We start from the raw sequence: 21,843 nt of genomic DNA on the forward strand, positions 1-21,843 counted from the left end.
TCAGACAATAAATTGAAATTCGTAAATGTTAGATTGTGTGGACCTTGAATAATTTCAGTTTGTTTCATGCACGCAGCAGCCAAGGTTTTCTGTATAAGTGGGTTTAAACTGGTATCAGTGGGTTTAAACCACCTCATATTCTTAAGGTGTCGCAGTGTAATGGTTAGTATACAAAACTGCTGATCTAGGGATCATATGATCGATTCACCCGGATGTTATTTTTTTTCTTTCAGCCACAAAGAAAAAGCATGTGTATTTATGCTTCACATCATCACCAGCCAGTCGCTTTTAGATGTTAATTTTTTTCTATTTACGGGAAAATCGGTCATCAGTTGTTCAGCTCTTATAAAGACTCACTTAATTTCCCCAGTAGGCTTTAAATTCATGTCAGGCTGAGTAGCGTAGCATGTGTAGTGCACTGTTCTGCTGCCTTTGGCACTCCAACACTTATGTTAATCTGAGGATATTTGACGGCATTCCTTACCTATTCTTCTCTAAAATCTTATCCTTACCTTATATTGGTCCCTTAGTTTACGGTAAGCTGCTTATCAATTTTTTCCATAAGAAAACCATACGAAACGGATAACTCTCTTACTTTGTGCTATCTGGGTACTTGAATGCCTTGTGGAGGGCACTTCAAGTTCTGCACTCCATCCGTTGGATGTTAATGACGACATTAGGTTTCTCTCCACCCTTCCTTCACTACCCTTCCCAATGGCACACATGACCTGAAGGAAGTGGGAGTTATATGGGACAATAATTTGTGGTACTCTTGGTGCCTTTTGTTTACCTTCCGTCGGGTGCAATGAATCTGACAGGCACAGCACGAGTTTGTTTTCTTTTCTCTGCGCCACTATGCGGCATAGGCCCTTGACGCTCATAGTAGCTTTTTGTTTTGACATGCTCTATGCAACCTTTCACTTTAATGTTTTTTCCCATCTGTGCCTGAACTCAGCAATTCTAATATCACACCTGACAAAAAATTAAGAGCCATTTTAAGCAATTACTGCATTATTTAGCACATTTTTTTGTAAACTCTTGGTGCCTTTTGTTTTCCACCTGTTGGGCGCAATGGATCTGACTGGCTCAGCGCAAGTTTTTTTTTTCATTCCTCCATGCCACTAGGCAGCATACATCCTTGGCACTTATACTAGCTTTTTGTTTTGACATGTTCTATGCAACCTTTCAGTTTTCGCATTCGTGCCGACAGATTAGTGGTGGATTATTCAGCATAACTGAGCAAAATAATGGCACCATAAAGCGATGAAAAAGCATTATTAGATAAATAAGATAGAAAAACTAAGAAAATTTATGTTATAGAATCAAATGCTATAATAACACTTAATAGCCTGAAGAGTACGTTAATTCGCACCTTGCTGGATCGGTCCGGGGTTGTATGATGGCATGTAAAGGGGTATATGCATCAGTGGCACAGTGGATTTTGGGGGATAAAACCCCCCAGAGCTCAGAAATGTTTTTAAGTTTAATCCATTTTACATCATTGGAATGAAATTACTAATAGAATAGTGTAAGTACACCCATGTCTCGTATAGCGCAATTTCGATTAGCGCAATTTCGATATAGCGCAAATTCGTTCCTCGGGGAAACATTGCAACGCAGTGTAGCCTAATCAAAAATCTTAAACGCTCTCGTGATAAAACGTGAACTTGCGCTAAGTACACACGAAATTTCTATCAATTTACGCATAGTAGGTAATATTATTTCTTGCCTCAAATCTTCTTTTTTGTTTATATATTAATCGAAATTCATTGCTGCGCGATTGCCAAAAGTATTACTCGTCATTGGGTCTAGATAGCCGGCCTACCGAAGATTTATCTCGTCTCCTTAACAGAATGATAATAAATAATTTAGATCGTTAATTAAGCGTGGGGCTAGTGGAAATGAGTTTTTTTTCAGCAATACGGTTTGAGACGTATTTTTGCCGTCGTAGGTTACCGGGCGATTGACTTCCAGGTAGAGAGTCTACGCGGTCTACGCTAAAGCCTTCAAGGTCATCGGTATTCACGGGGGAGAAATGGAGCGGTGGCCGAGTTGAGCATGAATAGCATCAACACATAAAAGGGTCCGCTATAGAGTCTCAAACACAATGGCTTCGTTCCCTCCCCGCAGTCTTAGGCCTTCTGCGTCTCAGGAATACAGTTCAGCAGTGGAAGGTGATTTAGATAGAGCCATACAGAGTAAAAACCAAGAGAATATGGCAAAAAATAGGAATGCGTGTAGAAAAATCAAGAATTTATCAATAAAAACTATAAACCTAGAAGAGGACTTGAGAGAGGTCAATTGCTTTGAAAATGGAGAGCGTCAAAGCGATATTGCGCGGAAGTTTAAACTCACGATGCCTTATTCTGAATAAAGACGAAGCTAAAATATCAGTGACCTCAGCCGCACCAACTTCAACCAAGCGGTCTACACACACGGAAAGTTCATGGTGAATCAGTACAAAAAGACGAGAGTGGTAATCGCTCCGAGACATTAAGTGAAAGCTCCGGTTGGTTCCAGAATTTAAACGGCAAGCAGGTATTTTCAGTGCGGCGATATCAGGTGAATCTGCAAGTGTCGATAGCGCAGCCACCACAACATTTTCTGATGAACTCCAAGCTGTTATTGAAAGTGGCTCCTTTCCCCCTCAACTAGTTTTTAGTGTTGATGAGACGATATTCTTTTGGAAAAGAATGCATTCTCGTTCATTCATTTTCAGGGAAGGAAAACTTGGGTCAGGTTTCAAGGCATTTAAAGACTGTTTCACGTAGCTGCTAATGACTCGGAGGACTTCAAATTAAAATGATTTATCATTCATAAACTCCGCTAGCTATGAAATGGCATTTAAAGTAGCATTTTCCTGTCATTTCGATGAGCGACAAAAGGGCCTGGGTGACACAATAGTTGTTTTTAGACTAGTTTGAAAAATCATCAACTGCCGGCAACGCATTACGATCCCCTGAGATAGCAGATGTTAGCCCACCCGCACGACAGGATGGAATTTCGAAAGCACGTAAGAATTTTTTTTCACGTGAATAAAAGTCTTTGAATGCGTGAATACTATCTTTAAAGATGTTTTAAACTATAAATATTTATAGAAATAATGTTTTCTAAGGCTTTTTATGGGAATATAGATGTTTTAGAGGAAATTCAATACCCAAGACCTATGCTACCTATGGAACGCATCCCTATCTTCCCTATGTTAAAACGCTCTCGTATAACGCAAATTCGTATAGCGCAAAGACCCCAAGGAACGCATCCCTTGCGCTATACGAGACATGGGTGTATTAATAAAATATCCCCCAGAAAGCTGTAAAACTCACCATTTTGAACAATTTATCTTAAAATTCCATAATTTATTAATGTCGTACCTACCGCTTATCCTGGTGGGTATTCCATACCCCCACACACCCCGGTATTAGTTGCCCGTAAACCTCCCCCCCCCCACCTTAATTCCTAGCTGCGCCTGCAAGAAAGACATCATGTAAGTGTTCGAGTACACTAATAATGATGGCTTTAACTTTAAAGGTGTACCACTGAGCCATGCAATAAGTTAATAATGTTGTTTCACATCTGTGCTTGTCAGGTTCGCCTTAACTCAGCAATTTCAATATTGTGCCTGACGAAAGATTAAGAGCCATTTTAAGCGGGCACAGGATTTTTCTCCAGACTTCTTTCCCCTTCCTTCATTGTGTGATTGACCTCAGCTGTTGGCCCCCTTCTCCAAATACCATACCTGCATAAATAATTGCTTATATCTGACTGTTTACGTAAAAATTTGCTTAATAATGCAGTGGTTCCTTTATGTCCCTTTGAAGGCTTACCTCAAGTGATGCCTCTAATGCATGGTCACAGATTAATATTTGAGGTGGAGTCAATCAGGTGACTTAATTGTAATTGATCCTAATTACTGTATCCATCATGTATGTATGTCACTTTTTCTGACCGTGATGATGCTATTTTGCCCTTTCAAGCACTGAAGGAGGAAGACCTGTCATAATGCCAAATGTCACTAGAAGATGTAATGAGAGTTTAAAACATTATTGTAATGTAAAAAATGGCTGGAAAAATTACGGAAAAGGGAAGTGAAATTTAACATTTTATTTTGCAAATTGTAGGTGGAATAATCAATTTCAAGATCTTCTACACACCTTCCATTTGAAAGACACATACCTCATGAGGGCAGAAAAAAATGAACTTGTCATTCAAATTTATGTTATGGAGTCTGATTCATGTGGAAGCTGGAGTCAAACAGGAACTTATAACAAACAAAATGAATTTTACTATTTTTTATTATAGATTTATTATTCCACAATTATTCAATAAAACAATAGATCACATCTGTGGCATAAACCTTTTCCACTAATGAAAATTTAGTGGAAACTTAAACACCTATCTTCGTTTGACAAGTTTTTCCTAAAGGTAGTTGAAATTTAAAAAGATTAATGGAGAAGGAAGATTAGTTTTACCCTTTAAAAAAATTAGGGTTTCATCATTACCAATATTTGAGTCACACGTTCACCTCTTTCCAAAAAAAATGGAGTTACTTACACTTTAAATTAGATTATCTGTACAGTAGTGTTGTTATGACTACGTTTAAGTTCCAAAATAATGAGTACTCTAGTGTCCAAACTGACAACACAACACTGGTAATGAAGAGTTTTCCTCTTGTAAAGAGAGTCTCATTGTTGCTGCTATGTGCAATCAGATCACTGTAAAGTTCTATGGCAAGCCATTGATCTGGTCCATTCCATCAGCGGTGCCAATATTCCAAAGGCAGTTTTACTCCAAGGGATTTTATGTTTGTGGTTGGTGTTTCTTATAAAATTACATTGCAACAGTTGTGAGTGTCATCACAATACTGGTGATCTCTCAGTCTTCAATCATACACATTAACACATATGCACCTATGTTTGTTTAGGCTATAGGCCTCAGCATAGGCTGGGACCCCTGATATTACATGTTTGCTAAATACCCACAGTTGTTGTTTGTGAGAAATATTTGCCATATTTTCTAATAGAGTCTCCTTGTTAGGAAAAAATTTCTTGAGAATTGGACCTCTTTTCCCTCACTCCAATTCTATCACATTCAGTTTTTACTTACGATGCTCTTAAGGAATGTATGAACAGTAGAGCCCTGCAAAGGACCTCCCAAATTTTGCTCGGCTGGCATTATAATCGAATACATAGCCTCCGAGCTAACCAAGTGTGGCTATGCTTGACCCGTTACTTGCCTCAAATCCACTGTCAACTTACGAATATAAATAGATTAGGGTAAATTGACAGCTGCTTGGTGTGCACTTACAAATTCGCTTTGCTTAAATATGTAACTTATAGCATCCTGAGGAGCTGGGAAAAATGAGGCACAATTTCTCGGGCTGCCTCCTGACTATGACTGTACTCGACAATTCATCGTCGAGTGTAGCCATGCTCGGCTGTATGTTTTCAAATTACTCCACCAGAGTATCGGCTCTTCTCCCATTTCTCCATCTAGCATGTGGAGTAAGATGTGGAATGGGAAATGTCTCACTAGCATCCATCTGATATGACTGCGTACGGAGGCTGTTTTGCATGACTCTTATGAACAGGCTTTAAGAGAAAACACGTGCAGATCCTTGGAGGTGATGTTACCTGATAGTGGCGTAAATATGGGGGGGAGAAGGGGATAGATCCCCCTCAAAGCCTCAGACAAATTAAAAAATAATTTAAAACTATTGTCTGGTTCTGACGTATAATAATTGTATCTGCTTGAAGTTAAATCTTAAGCACCAAAATGAGGTAAAATGTATTTTCAGGCATGTTGTTTTTAAAAAAATTTTCCGGAACCCCTGTTGCCTGGGAGGGGGGGGGGGGTTGCCACTCAAAGCAAATGCCTAGTTACGCCACTGTTACCTGACGTAAACGTTTGATGCTGCTGGTTTTGGACGAGGTCATCATGAAAAGCCCTCATAAGATGTCGGGACAAATATTTTGCTTTAGAAAGACATATGCTAATTTGATAATCAAAGCTCTCAGTCTCTCATCATTTGAGGAAATTCCACTGCATAATAACTATGATTCAATTATTAATTATTTAAATTTTTGGATGACTGCACCTGGTGGATATTTTCCATGTCAATTGCACAATGAAAGGCATGAACAGTAAAAAAATAGGAAATGTGGTCATTGTAATGACATTCAATTTGTTGGATGGAAAATATTTCTCACCTTGTGACTGTCAGAGTCAACTGTTGCACTTATCATTAGCTGTGCAAAAAGTTTCTCTTTTTCTTACCAAATGAGTTCAGCGGTGAAGGGAAGAGAAAATATTGTGGATTATCTGCAAATTGAAGCAGTTGATTTCATATGAAAACGTGAAAATCACCTGAATACATATGACCTCATCTGCCTTTCTGTGTCATTTTCTTTGCTCAAACTGAAATGAAAGGTGCAGTGTAAGATTCGGAAAAATAGCCAGGTAAACAAAATTAAAAGTTCTATATTTTGGGAAAACTTCTTTTCGAAAGCTTAACATCCGCTTATGTATGCTAACATAATTTGTGGATATTTCAACTATAGATTCTGAGCTGTTAGCTATGCAAGATATTTGCTCCAAGTATGTTATTTCCATTGAAGTAGCACTCCCTTTGCTATCTGTTTGAATCAATAACTGAATCCATCAGTTTTGCCATTTGCCAAGGAGAATTGATGAAATGTTGCATTTTCCTCCCTATACTTCTAAGTTGTCTTGGAATGATTTTAAGTGAGTAGTGCTAATGATGAAAATGTAATTTTTAGAGCAAAATTAAAAATGGTGAACCTGGTTGCTGACAGCACAACATTATCTACCTCATTTTATGAAAAACATTATTGCTCATTGTCCAATTCTATGAAAGAAAAAAATCTTTGTATGTGAGGATATCATTGATATTATTTGAGAATTGTTCCAGTTGATTGGAATATGAATGCAATTAGGAGAAATTATTGGAATGAAAGTTTTAAAGTAGCATCTTTGCTCATCTAGATTACTATCTGGAACATTAAATTACTCTTTCAGAAACTAGTATTAATCATTTTTATAACATTCCACTGATGCTGAGGATACTTTAGCCTTGGTAAAACTTGCCTTTTGGAGTGTGATTTAATTGTGTCTCCTTGTGATAGAAATGTTTTGGAGAAAAAATGCCTACTGTCTCAAAAGACGACTAATGTTTTCAATATATGCTATTCTTTCTAATGAAGGCACTTGTGTTTATTTCTCATCAGATCTCTCAAACTTATCCTTTGAATATAACTTTACTGTCATTTCCATACTTTCCAACCGAGGAAACAGTACAAGGGCTCCTGAAAACCTTTTTGGATTCACTTTCGTATCTTGGAAAGATTTCATCTGGACACTGTCAATGCCAAAAGAGTTCATAGTTTCCTAATGATGGTTGTCTTAGATGCAAACTGGAGAGAGGTATTTTTGTCCCACAGGAGATATGTTTGACATTTTAAGTAAGCTTGCTCTTAATTTTGTTATACTCCTTCCTTGAATGTTTGTATCTGTGGTGCTTTCTGTTTAATGGTTGAAAAAAGTACACCAGTTACTGTTTGATTTAGGGGCATTATTTGATTTGATTATTCTAATTTCTGATTAGAGGATTGTCTTTGGATGTACGAGGTGAGAATCTGGTCTGACATTTTACAGAAAAATAATATTACCCATAATGCTTTTCATTTTGTCACTGCTCAGTGCATCAGGAAAAGTTGTGTATGTATTCTATGAAAATTGGAACGGTTGACTTTTGCAAAGACACCTTATATTGCAAAGATTAATTTACAAGTCAATATTTGTATGGGTCTAGTATTCATAAAAATTCCTTGTGACACCTGCGGTAAACTTTATCACATCTGCTTGTGCAAAACTTTTGTTGTGTTAGCATTCAGGTAATGGCTGGGGCAAGAGGACGGTAACCAAGCTCGATTAACTTGGCAACTCTTCAGTCTAAAATGGAGCAAGCTTTTCTTTTTTTTCAACTAGAGTAAGCTCCCTCTATTGCCACCTGATTGGTTCATACTCCCTTCCTCTCCAGACAGCTGTCTCACTTTACTCCATCCTCCAGTCATTCTTGATAAGTTTGGCAACTCAGCAGTCCAGAAACCTATGTTTTCTCCTCGAATTCTCTTCAGAAAATGAGGCTTGCACTGGTGATAGCCCTTTGTCCTGTTTCCTAATTGGTTCTTCCCTTTGCTGATGGGCATCTAACTTTAGACCCGTTCTAGGTTGCAAAGATAAATTTAAAGGCCATTAGCTTGATGAGCTCCTTCAGGATCTTTTTCCCTTCCCAGAAGGTCCTCCAGCTGGTGAGACTAGCTCAGTCTCGCTTGTGTCCCTCGGGATCCAGGCCTCGGATGGTGACCGTATTCCCTTCAAGTGGCTTGGGCTGAGAGGTGACAGGGAGAGCTCTCCCATGCTGGTCCTTCCTCCTGGGATTCCCACGTTCGAGCCTCCCTCGTGGTTAGCCATAGCATCAGGGTCCTTCAGCTTGTAGCACACATATCTGGGGGCAAAGGTTTCACCTTTGCGGTGGACTCTGGAGAAAGACAAAGATATGTACAGTAAAGCCTCTATGTAGTGAACCTCTTTACATCATAAACCTCCATACTTCATACCACCCCTACGGTCCCATCAGATTTACATGTAAACTTATAGGCAAACCTCTTTGTAGTGAACCTCTTTATCTCGTAAAACCTCCACTTATCATACCAAGGAGATACCCCCGAGACGGCCTAACTACCTCTGCAAATCGCACCGAGACAACAAGAAACAATTAAAGCAGCCACGATTACATACATGGAATGACATTTTCAACGATAAATGTTTCAACTGTATTTTTTTTTCTTTTGCACCTTAAATATGCTGTAATTTTCACGTTAATCATTATTTGTGGCCATTTTGTTCCATATGAGAGCATACCTAACAGTAAATAAGAAAAAAGGTACCCAACTATCCTAATAATTTGAAGTGACTGTTGAATTGAGAGAAATCACTTCGTTTTCTCTCGAATCATGGTAAAAATCATGCGATAGCGCTCGCTTTCTTTAATTATTAAATAATAAATTTATGTTCACTGACGCATACATGTTTGTTTTAACACACAAATACAATGGTTTAAAAGACAGCTGTGCCTTTCATTTCCAAAGGATATGAAAAAATGGTGCCTATCACTTAAACCTCTTTATAGTGAACCTCCATACATCAAATTACCCAAATTTTGGTCCCCTCAATTACGATGTAAAGAGGTTCTACTGTATTAGGCTGAAATTTTCTTTGCAGATCTCGCTCAGCTGTTCAACCTGAAGGCTGGTGTTGATAGGTGAGGGTCAAGCTCACCTCAGCCTCTGCCACAGGAATGCAAGTATCTCTCATTCAGGGTGGAAAGAATTAATCCTAACTAGTGGCGCCGTGTGCATATACACATGTTAGCAACTGCACACCCAAAGATGAATGAATTATAAAAGAAAACTATGTTCTCCTTTGCAAAGAGAAAGAATACCCTGTCCACACAGAGATGGGATATGAAGTGCCAAATGCTACTGCTATCTCCTTGGCGAATTAACCGCTTTACAAGTGAGCGATCCTGTGGCATCGCGCCAGCCACGTACCGTATATGTCTGAATATAGTCCCCCCTTTTTTTCCAAAAATGCCCGTGATGAAAGTTAAGGGGAGGGGACAACTCCAAACCCATTTTTTTAATTTTTTCCCGAAAGCCTCAAAATTAGGGGGGGGGACTATATTCGGTCTACTCGATTGCTTGTGGGTGCTTGGGCGGGACAAGGTAAGCGGGGGGGGCATGCCATGTTCAAATGCAAAATGCATTCTGGGTGCAGATTCAACACGATGCGAATGCACACACACATGTTTGGTGAGTAACTCGCAGGTAGCGTAGAGGTGTAGCTGCCACCTACACTACCTGGGCTCAGGATCCTAGTCCTATATATATATATATCTTCTCTAATACACACCCTGGATATATAACCACCAGCGGCCACTGATCCTAACCCTAGTCTTCCTCGCCAAGCAAGGATTTTTGTGGGGTGTCAAAAGCTTTTATCATGGAATTACTGACTGGCCACCGAGAGTTGTCCAGTGACAGGCGGAAGGCTCTAGTTCAGGGTTGGGGATGAGGTTGCAAGGTCAGTAGGGGAAATGGTCTGGTCACGTGTAAACAAAAGGCCTCCATGAATGAATAAAGAAGCCAAAAGGGACAACAAGCATTGAAGGGCCAACGGAAGAATCCCTTGTTTCGGCGATTCAAAGAAAGGGCTTGTTTTGGTTGGTCAGGCTTGTTTCAGTGCTTCATATGCATGTGACAACGTTGCATGGCTGGCGAGGGTGTGAGTTGTGTTTGGGGGTCACTGATTGGCAGCAAACTGTGCTGGCACAGGGTTCTTCACCCCTCCTTTTGCGCTGTCGTCAGATAAGTCTCACCTGGCCAGACTGTATACTTGGGACTCTTTTGATTGGCAGCCAAGCGCTATCCACTAGGCTACCAAGCATACCTAGCCTCAAGCTATTAAGCATCCCTATACCCCTTGCTATTGGGTATTGCCCGCTATTTTCCCAGCCTAAATTTGTATTTATCATAATTAAATTATTTAGTCTTATTTCCATTTGCAAGGTGCTTTGAATATGGCATTATGTATATGCTGAAACCTAATCCAGTTGAAATAAAAGGATGTGGAAATAAGGCTCAGGTGATTTCATTATGTTAAATTTTAACAATTTCGTCAGAATTACATCATAAACTGCATCTTTTATTTTAATTTGTAGTTATTAAATGCATTTCTTATTGAATAAAAATAATTTTTCAAAAAGGCAACATAGAAAAGTCTCTTCTTTAGTCCTTCAAGTACAATTGCTTTATATTCAAAAGAAACATGGCTCTTCAGATGCTTTCCGGTGTGTCACTTTTGGTTAGTTACTCCAAAAGTTAGCTTATGTTTGGCTAATTTCTACTTATTTTAAGAGATTTATGTAGATTAGAGTAGCTCAGCTAGGATTTATCTGAATTCAAAACCTACTTCATATCTTCCCCTCAGCATTCTGGCCGTTAGTAAACATAGATTATTATTTTGTTTTGTATCATTCTGTAGCTTTAGGAATGGAGTTACTGGTGTTTCTGTTTTCACTGACTAATATATTTTCTTTCTCTTTTTATGCTTTCATTGGCTGTGCATGCATCTCTCATAACCTGTGCTTTCCTAATATACGGTACTGTTTGCAGTACACTTCACAGTGCAGTCTGTTCAGCCTTAGCTAGATTGCTTAGCTATTTGCCAGGAATTTGCAAAGCCCCGAAACAAAACACTTAGGTGGCAAACGCTTCAAGAGCAACAATGAAGTCCAAGCAGAGGTCACAAGCCTCCTCAATGGGTTCGTCACCTTAGGGAAAGGTGGAGCACCGTCTTCAAAAGAGTGTCGAGAAAAATGAAAACTACATTGTAAAATAGGCACAAGTGTAAGCTTTTCAACAATATGAACATTAATAACAATTAAGAAAGTTTTATGTTTTAAACAAATATGGGAACCTTACTTTTGGTACAACCCTCGTAAAACTCAAAGCTTTGTCCGTTTTGAGCAGTTTCCAATATTTTGTCCATTTGTATATTTTTTGTGTAATTTTATCTTTCCATATTTTGCCTTTGTATTGTAATATTGAACTATTATCATTTTTTTAAATTCCATGGTGATTTAAGTCTCCAACCATGGCGGTCTCACCTGAGGGTGGATCCAACTCCAGGGAGTGCCCCTGCCATGGCCACGGGTGTCACTGCCTTGGTTGCCTTGGCTGCTGCCCCCACTCCACCTCCACCGGGGGTCTCTGCCGTCGGTGTCGTCTCATCCTCATCGTTCAGCTTCCGGGTAACCTCGTGGTGGAAGTACGCCTCTACGTGGCGGGGTCCCCAGTTGCATTGCTCAAAGCGAGGGAGGGCTGCATGTGTCAAGAGAACCACCAAAAGGTTAGTCACCCAGTGCTTCTAATTTCCCTCATTACAATGGGATTGTCCTCTGTGTTCCAAATGTACGATTTAGGACCACCCATTAATTACGCAAGATGATTTTGGCAATATTTATTCGCTTCAAGTTTAACACGTTCACTGCCGCTTTGGACGTAATGACCAAAACGTTGCCTTTATCTTCATACCGATTCAATGAGTCACTTTTTTGGCCTCTCATAGCATGCCATTGGTCACAGCTACTTCGTGTTATGAATATGTATCCATGTTGCTATGGATGTTGCTATGTATGTTTCTATGTATGTTGCCATGATGATATATTAATCCTTTACAAAATAGGGGGGTGAACAGTATATTCATCCCTTAACACTAGAACTACCAAAAAAGTAATTTTGACTCCTCGCAATTTTTTTTAAAAGCGTGTACTATTTTATTTTCTAGAACTATTTTAATCGCTAAGCCTTATTTTGTGTCAAAAATGAGTAAAAGTCATGGAATTTCAGGTCAGAATTCAGAAAATTTTAGTCAGGGCGGAGAAATAAAAATTGCGAGGAGTCAAACTGACTCCATCGGTAGTTCTAGTGTTAAAAACTTTTCCATTAGCTACCATATCGTATGTCATAAAAAACGACGAAAAATGGTTATTTAAATGTTTTTAAAAGTTTTTTCTTCAATTGTCACCCCCTAAATCTTTTCAACCCGAGTGAAGTTTGTCTCTTTCTTGACCCTTATAGCCTTAAAACGTCAAGTTTTTCAATCAGAAGCAGATAACATTAGTAAAAGTCCATTGTAAAGCAATATGTTTAGATAAGGGGTTGTTTTCCCCAATTTAGGGGTTGCGTAAAAATGGAGGGTGATAGAAAAAAACGGAGGTCATTTTCGGAATCAGCGACCCAAAATTAGCCAGAAACACCCTAAATTGTAGCTGGGCATTTTTTGAACTATTTTTTTGCAGAACAGTGTAATTGCATTAGCTCTACCACTGCGGTTAAACTATGTATTGCCAATGGATACTTATGCTAATTATTTACTAAATTAAATGTGGTGAATTAATATATTTCGTGAGAAGCCCCAATTGCACAAGAACATGTGTGTGGCTATGCTAGTTTAGTCAAATCTATATTATACTGTAGGTCTTCCTAATATATTTAACTTCTTATAGAGCTGTATGAAATCACGCCAGAACATTATAAGAACACCACAGCCTACTTCTAGTTTAACCTTCTGAAAACTCCCAATATCAAACTTTATGTCATGTGAACGAGAATGTTGGTTTCACATTCCACTTTTTTGTTTTCTGATTAATTTATCAATTTTTGTACATGATTTTATTGAACATCTGAGGAAAATCCATAACCAATGTATAAATCTTGTAAAATTACTCATTGATTTATCCAAAAATTGCACTAATATGACCAGGAAATTTATGAACCTTTAGCATTGAAAACCAAGTTTCTCTTTGTTGAATTGTGTATTTCGACTTCTACTTGCATGATGCTCTATATATATAGTCTGTCCCTGATAAAAGCATGAGAGAAATGAGGTTTTTACTAGCAATAGTATTGTACCCTGGTTTTTACGGAGGTTTTTACGTCTTTCACTTAATTTTATGCTCCAATATCTCCAGCTGTTTTTGGAATTCGGATGGAATTTTTGATCTGCACTTGTAAGGGTGTTCTAAAAGATGTTTTGATGAAATTGATCGAGTCGGCTTTCACTTGGTAGAAATTCGTGCTGAATGAAGATATATGACCTTTGTAAATTTTCATAGATATATTTTTACATGGTAAGGCGGGTTTCGATGCTAAGGCATCATTCTCGAAAATGACATCTTAGCTTTGAAATGGGTCATACCAAATAAAAAAACTGTGAAAATTATCAAAGGCTGTAGGTTGTTTTTAATTCCAAAAATAATAACATTCCTCCACTGCAGTGGCGTAGCCAGGAATTTTGTTCGAGGGGGGGGGGGGGGAAGGGTGTGGTGGTCTAAAACAAGGGGGAAAATTAATTTTTGAAAAATGGGCTCGCAGGTAGAGGGTTTTAAACTAATTTTATCACTTTTCATAACAGAGAAAACTTCATTTGTTAAAGAAATACTCAGTTAATTCATAATTTTTCAACATTTTGTTTTCTTTTATGAAGCAAAACAATTTTGTTTTTATTATTTTGGGGAGGGGGGGTCCGGACCCCCCCCCCCCCATGGCTATGCCACTGCCCCACTAACATGAATGCAGAAGTCAGTAGTAGATGTATGCTCACGGAATTCGAGGTATTGTGGGGAGCCAGGTATGATGATAGGCGAGGGTCCTTCCATCTTTTCTGCTGCCGAGGCTGTGGACCTTCGCCTTGGGCCCATCTCCATAGTGCGGAACACACGCTCCAGCGGCACTGTGCCCACCACAATCGGCATCCGTATGTGCAGTGGCTCTGGCTCACCCTCCACCTCCACCACAAACTGAAATTGTAAACATTCCATGAAATCCTTTTGTAAATTTCTGTTGGATGATATATTTGAACCTAGCTTCCTAGGTTCAAATAGGAAGGCATAAGCTTGAAGAGGAGAAAGGGTTTTGTTACGTGGGAAGCCGAGTTAACAACGATGGAGGAAGCAAGAAAGAAATAGTCTGTAGAATAACGCAGGCGAAGAGGGCATTCTACAAAAAGAAGAATCTTCTTACAGCTGAGAATACAAGCATAGAAGTGAGGAAAAAATTCATCATTTGGAGCATGTTTCTCTTTGGAAGCGAAGCTTGGACGTTGACAGCAGCCCCCCAGAAGCGAAAATACATTTAGCTCAAAACAAAAGTTATGAACAAATTTTCCTTTTGAAGAAAAATGTAATTAATATAAGACATGGAACTAAAATAAAAATCATTATTTTATTCAAGCAAATAATAGTAAAAATTAATAAATTGCTGTCACAATTTCCTTAAAATTTTGGTTTCATTAACCTTGTCTGTGCAAAAAAAGTTACAACTGGAACGACCACGGCTAGTTTTGCCCCCCCCCCCTTGTTTTGATTCTGGGTACGCCCATGACAGAGTGTGCTTACTGGAACACAAGTAGCCAGCAAATTTCCTTCAACTGGTTCATTTTATCGCTGCACGCTTAGGGACAATATTTTGTCCTCAAATTGATGCCTAAATCGTTGCAAGAGGTCTAGAGTAATGAGACGGAGAGGAGTTGTACTGCGTTATCTACATAGTATGAATTATTATTCATTAAAATTAGCACCCTTGACGGGGTTCTCCTTCAGAGTATTTTTTTAATTGCCACGTTCTTTGATTTATCTCTCGTTGTGAAGGCTGTGAATGGAACTCAATGACGCATTATGAAGTTCAAGCATTAAGAGACAAGGCCGACTGACTAGGTGTTTCTTTTTCCTTCACACGCGCGGCCATGTGGAGGGCAAGGGTAGACTTCTATGGTTCTGCGATGGCCTTTAAAAGGGTTAGGGTCGCGAGGAAACCATTGATAGTGCTTGACGCCACGGCCACCGGCCCTGGAACCCCTTAATTCGGCGTCCGCGGCCGCAAGGTCGATCTCGAAATCTGCGGCGAAAATCGCGTCGTTGAGGAAGGCGTGCGTGACTGAGGTCAACTGATTCGCCCCCTACACCAGAACTCATTGCCGTGGTGGGAGTAGAAGACTCGGCAGGATAACAGGAGAGCTGCGTGGGGTTTGAAGAAGCCGGAGAATTTTTAGCTGTATTATTTTGCGCTAAACTTTGCGAAATTGTTCATCGTGCTGTTATCTATCGATGAAAGTGAAATCATAAATTCGTTCTTATTTTAGTTAGAAATTGTAAGGAAAGAGATGATTATAGAAACATTGTGTAAAAAATGTTATGGACGGTCTTCGTTGTGCGTGAAGTTAGCGCGGTCCTATAGGGCCGAAGCATTTTTTATTTTTATTATTTTTGCGTTAAACTTTGCGAATGTGATCATCGTGGTGTTATCCATTGATGAAAGCGAAAACGTAAATTCGTTCCTTTTTTTGTTGGAAATTGTAGGGAAAATAATAATAGAAATATTCTGTAAAAATTTTTATGGATGGTCTTCGTTAAGCGTGAAGTTAGCGCGGTCCTATAGGGCCGAAGCATTTTTTATTTGTATCCATTTGCGTTAAACTTTGCGGAATTGTTCATCGTTGTATAATCCATCGATGGAAGTGAAAGAGTAAATTCGGTCGTATTTTTGTTTGAAATTGTAGGGAAATAGATGATTGTAGAAATATTGTGTAAAAATTTTTATGGACTGTCTTCGTGGAGTGTGAAGTTCGCGCAATCTTCGTGCCGAAGCATTTTTTTATTTGTATTATTTTGCGTTAAACTTTGCGAACGAGTTCATCGAGGTCTTATTCATTGATGAAAGTGAAAGCGTAAATTCGGTCGTAGTTTTATTGGGAATTGTAGGGAAATAGATGATTGTAGAAATATTGAGTGAAAAATTTTATCGACGGTCTTCGTTGAGCGTGAAGTTAGCGCGGTCCTAGGGCCGAAGCATTTTTTATTACTATTATTAATTCCTAGCTGTGCCCCTGCTTTCATCAGTGATCAAACGCTATACTCACTAGGCCACTACGCTTGCCGAAAGTATGTTTGTGTACTGTCCTCGTATTTTTCGACGCCGCCGCGCCGGGAGTAAATGTAAAACTGGGCACTCAAGGACGAAACATGCCCCCTCCAGTCACATTCAGTTTTTATCGCTGCCCAAATCCATGATTACTCGATGGCGGTGGCTGAAGTTGTGAGAATGGAATGAAATGTCCTCGGGCGTGACTGTGTGAGGTCGCGCCGAGCCTTTTTATGAAATTAATCATTTCCGCCTGGAAGATAATTAAAAAGAAGTACAGGTTTTCCTCCTATCAGTTTAAGATTCGGCAATAATTTTTCGTATGTCCTCGCATCTTTGAAAGACGACCCATTTCTAAGAAACCTCACCTTTGAGAATGCCACTTGGGGAAACAAATTAACAATAGTATTATTACATCATCTTTCCGAGACAAAAAAGATAAGTTTTACGTAGTTTAGGTAATCGCCTTGTAACCACTGAACCAGTTCTGATGATTTTTTATTATTCTTGTAAATATCATAGGAATTGCTATTGTTAACTGGGATTCGATATTTTGTTTGGATCTTTTGGTTTAGTTAGCAGTTAACTGGCACAATAGGGTGGTTTCCTATTTTTTTATTGCCTCAATCGAAAGATTATTACTCCTGGAGTACGTATGTCATGGTTTTAGATTTTTAAATTACGATATCTATTTTTCGCGATTAAATGAAAAGTGAAAATTTTCAAGCGCGCGAAAACGCGACGGCTAAAAATGAATGCTGGGAAAATCCCGGGTGACGTCATTCTGGTTCCAGCTGCCGCTGCGTGAGGCACCTTAGTTCGAGGCTATGAGCGCCGCTGCGATGCAGGCTGCTAGCAGGTAGCAGATTACCCTGCTAGCAGGTAGCGCTTGGCTTAAATAAGGATTATTAATACCTTATCAAACGAAGAAAACTTTCCGACCATAGGCAGTTTTAATAGGTGATTATTAAGAGATGTTCCTCTGAGCCCTGTGCCACTTGCGTGCATTGGTAATCTCAGGCGATGTAAAACTCCCGACTACTCGTATAGTATCTAGGTCCCTGTGACGTCACGTGGAGTGGCATCGCATGGGCGCCAATCTGGCCTTTTTCAAGTGAGGTTAAAATTCACCATTAACATTCGTATAAACTGGGATTTCTAAAGCCAGATAATTTGTACATTATGAATACACTAATGGTGGGTAACGAATCGCAATCATTGTCTATCGTTTCCTTCATTGTATATTGAATACATCGCAGGGGCGGATTCAGAATAAAATTTGGGGGGTCATGAGCTGGATCCGGAGAGTATGGAATACCCCCCAGGAGAGAGGGGCTTTCTCCCGTGTAAAATATTTTGTAGGGAGTGCTGCTCTCTACGAAAAGTACAACTCAAACTTCTCTAACGTTTGGGACTTGTAGCCATAAATTTGGATATATACTCCCTTCATTCCGTCACAAGGATACAAAAACTATTAAACTAATAACAATTAAAAGTGTTTCATAAAATTTGGGGGGATCATGTCCCCTGTGACCCCCCAAATCCGCCGCTGAATACATGTCTTACGGCCGCTTTACATGGGGCACGGGATTGTGCAGGTAAGAACTGCATTAATTCCTAAAATGGCGTGGAAATGCGCGTATGCATGAACGAAATTAGAATAGGGGCTATTTTACCACCTCACGTCCACGCATTCTCGCATGTTTTCTAGCAATTCACCGCTTTACACGACGCAATTTTGACTTCGGCTTCGTTCACGCGTCAGATTGTGCAAGTACGTGCTCCGTGAAAAACGGCCTTAATACTTCATCACTTATCGAGTGCTCTTACTTCACGAAGTAAATAAATGAGAGTCTCATTTAGTTTGAAAGAAATACGAAAATTTTCTCTTGTTAATTGATTCCTAAATTATCCACATATCGAATTAAGCAGTCTGTGAAGTGGCCCATTGCATTTCTTATTTAGCTTTAAGTGTGGCCGTCTTCCTTACGGTGTTAACCTTGTGGGTCATAACAAGCAGTTAGGAAATGAAAGGGAGTGGAACAAATATTTTTAAAGCCTCTGATGTGATTCCTACTTGACCTAATTTTTTTGTATAATTCCAGCGATCAATATTTTAAATGGTGCTCAGGAACCTAATTTGTAATTTCATGCGTGGAAAATATCGATTCCTTATCTTGATGCGGTATAATTTTTAGCAATCATGCCGCGACGAAACTCATTTCCAGAATCGTGGTGAATGGGTATCAATGGTAATTTGATGCCAGACAGTCTGAGGTCAGTCGCTTATCCACGTGGAAGTTGATAACGACCTTTTACATTCTCATTTCAGGTTCCATTCAGCTTTGTTGAAAGAGAAGTATCCTTCATACCTTAAATTAAATATCCTCAATGTGTGAGTGCGGAGGATTATAGAGAAGATGTAGTGATTAAAGAGGAAAAGAGACGAATAAGTGCTAGACCTGGCGGGTTAGGAGAGGAAAATGTGAAAAAGGGAAATTATCATGAAATTTTGTCATTAATTATAGGAAATTAGAAATGTTTACTCGCCTACATGCAAGTTCAAATTTGAAATACCTCTGAGTTTATTCAATTTCCTTGCTTTATGAGTGAATCCAAGGGTATTTTATCTTCTTAGGGCCAGTTTTATAATGTCTGTAAGCTTGAACCGGAACATGGTACAGCCAAAACCTTAGTTGGAGAATGCTAACAAGCTACTATGTGTAAAAGTAGTTTAGAATCGTGTTATTAAACTCATGATCTCAAACGAAAGGATTAGTTAACTCCTGTTTTTATGCTCCGAAAATTTTAATCAGACGTTATAAAACCGGACCTTAGTCTTCAGTTGTGACAATGGTGGCTTTCTATTTTTGTTCATAGTTGAATAGCTCCTAAACTTTGATGGGAATGTTACCTCGAAAGCATTTTTAATCGGTATCATTACCATTTTTCTATGGGATGGAATTGCGTATGATGATTGTATTCAGGCGATAAGATATATTTCATTCCGTTGAAGGTGATACCTAACTATGTGAATAATGCCCTCTTGGAAAATTTAGCGTGGCAGAATAGAGTATAGGCACCTTCGTGAGTTCGCCTTAATGAAGGTACTAGACACGCCTCTAGTGATTAATTTCATTATACTTCGATCAATGAAATTTTCTGTTTTCTTCCTAGCCAATTATATCATGCTAGAGACGGACTTGGGGATTCGTACTCAGTTGAATAGACAGAGTCATGTGGTAGAGTCGCGAGGTGGCTAGATGAATACTTGTATATTCATCTAGCCAACTCGCGACATTTTTTTTTCTTGGTGAATGTTAGAGTTTTTTGAAGTTGTGGTATGCCTGATATTGAATTCGTTCCTCTGTATTATGGCTCAAAAATATTATTCATTTTTCTTCAATATTTTAAGTGGACTGAAATTATTAGCGGAATTTTATTTAGTTAATCCGATACTTATGCTTTTAGAACATAATCTATATCATATTGTAATATTTAACTCTTGATAATGACCTGAAAATGTTGAAACCAGTTGAGTCTTTCAATAAATATTGTGTGGAATACAGCAAAGTATATTTTTAATCTATCATGTCGCGATTTCACAAAAAAACCTCGCACAGCATTGATTTCATAATACTGTATATCTCCTTTTTTTACGACTCTAGTTAAAAAAAAGACCGGGCATTGAAACACCCATTTATAAAGTAATCTTTCCTTTTTGGGAAAGGTCATGACTCCTTTTTTCCTCCACTTTCGTGAGCTCTAGCATTTAATTCCTACCTCTTTCATCATTCTCAGTGACGTTCGGACCCTAGTAATTTTAAACGCCCACGGAGTGAGATTTTTCGTGTTCTTAGCTCTGGAAAACCCATCCTGCGTTGGTAAAAGTTAATTTTAATCATATTATGGAAGAAATTGGGTCCTGAATAAAATATTTGGGCTAGGATTTAATGCGTGTGCTGATTTTTAGGCAGTAGCTTTGAGTGCTGGGTCATTGCTACGGACATTACTGATGGAAACCTTTGAAACTTATTCTATCTAGATTTGGGGACATATTTTAGGCGCTTTGGCTGGTTCTGTACTCTGCCTTTACATTATATCAGGTTTCGGGATCAGGCAAAAATAAGCCGTGGAATGAGGCTGCTAAACCCACTAATTAGAAATAGTAATCATCAATTTAAAAATGTATAAAATTATAAGCATGTTTGGAGTAGATTTCGAATTACTATATTCACATGGTGAATGTAATTTACAGTTGTATATCAGTTTAGGCTTGGTGATGCTTTATGTAATCAAACTATATATTCATGCTCACTTTAGGACAAACTACTGTTGAATAATATTACATTAACTTATATAAAAAACACATTATTTTAAAAGAAGAAATGACAGCCCAGACAGCGTTATTTTTGTTCTTTTTAATAATACGTGTTCTTTTAATAAAAAATTATATTTTTATATTATAATATTATTTTAGACTACTAAGATTTAATTGAAGTGAAATATGGCTACGTTAGAAAAAACGGCTTTCCGAAACCTTCGATGCGGGCTCCCCCGCTAAAGACACCCGCTGTAACAACTGGATTGCGGCAGACTAGATTGATGTACTAGCGTTCTTCTTCATTACGCCTTTAATGATTTCAGCGCTTCCATTGGATTTTGGCGGTCAATTTTGGAACTAATATCGATATTTAATTTTTATTTCTGAATATTACGCGATATACTGCTCCGATCAAAGAAGAAGTATAAGAAAATTGCGTTGTCATCCAGTTCCGAGCTATCCTGAAAATTTCAGCGCTCTAGCTAACTAGGAAATGATCGAAATTTGAGTTTCAAGATTTATCCCGGAGGGACAAACAAACAAGAAAGCTAGTATTATAAAACGTGGTAAAAGAAAAAGTTAATTTTTTATATCATTATAGATTTATATAAGTTGAGGCAGAAAGTTATATGTTATTCTTAGGACCTGAATCTGAGATTAGATTTAAGAGAAAAGAATACATATTTCAATTTTCAGGAAGGCCACTGATATTAACCAAATCATATAAACTATTAAATACTTTTCCTGCAGAATACCTAAACTTTCGTAAAAATTGTCCTAATAATATGCCAATTTACAGATTGATAGCGTATTATTTAATAAGTTATCTTTCTATTTTTACCTATTTACAAAACAGCTGTTGACCTGCTGGCGAGACAGTGGCGAAGGCCTTTTCTTCCCTGTCCTTCTCTTCGATTGCCAGTGTATTTACCCCTCCGTCAAAACAAAGGACAATCCATG

The 21,843-nt window shown here is 38.6% G+C and overlaps 1 protein-coding gene across 1 annotated transcript in view; it reads right to left on the minus strand.

Annotated features, from left to right (window-relative positions):
* Nucleotides 1-7,459: 7,459 nt before the first annotated feature.
* LOC124166919 overlaps nt 7,460-21,843 on the minus strand; it is a 149,849-nt gene continuing 135,465 nt past the window's right edge. Inside the window, exons 10-12 of the mRNA XM_046544634.1 lie at nt 14,245-14,440; nt 11,747-11,960; nt 7,460-8,557 (exon numbers count right to left, since the gene is read on the minus strand). Coding sequence (XP_046400590.1) covers nt 8,290-8,557; nt 11,747-11,960; nt 14,245-14,440 — 678 coding nt within the window. The 3' untranslated portion in view covers nt 7,460-8,289. The remainder of the gene's footprint in view (nt 8,558-11,746; nt 11,961-14,244; nt 14,441-21,843) is intronic.

The sequence above is a fragment of the Ischnura elegans genome, chromosome 10 (genome assembly GCF_921293095.1).
Source record: "Ischnura elegans chromosome 10, ioIscEleg1.1, whole genome shotgun sequence".
Classification (NCBI taxonomy): domain Eukaryota; kingdom Metazoa; phylum Arthropoda; class Insecta; order Odonata; family Coenagrionidae; genus Ischnura; species Ischnura elegans.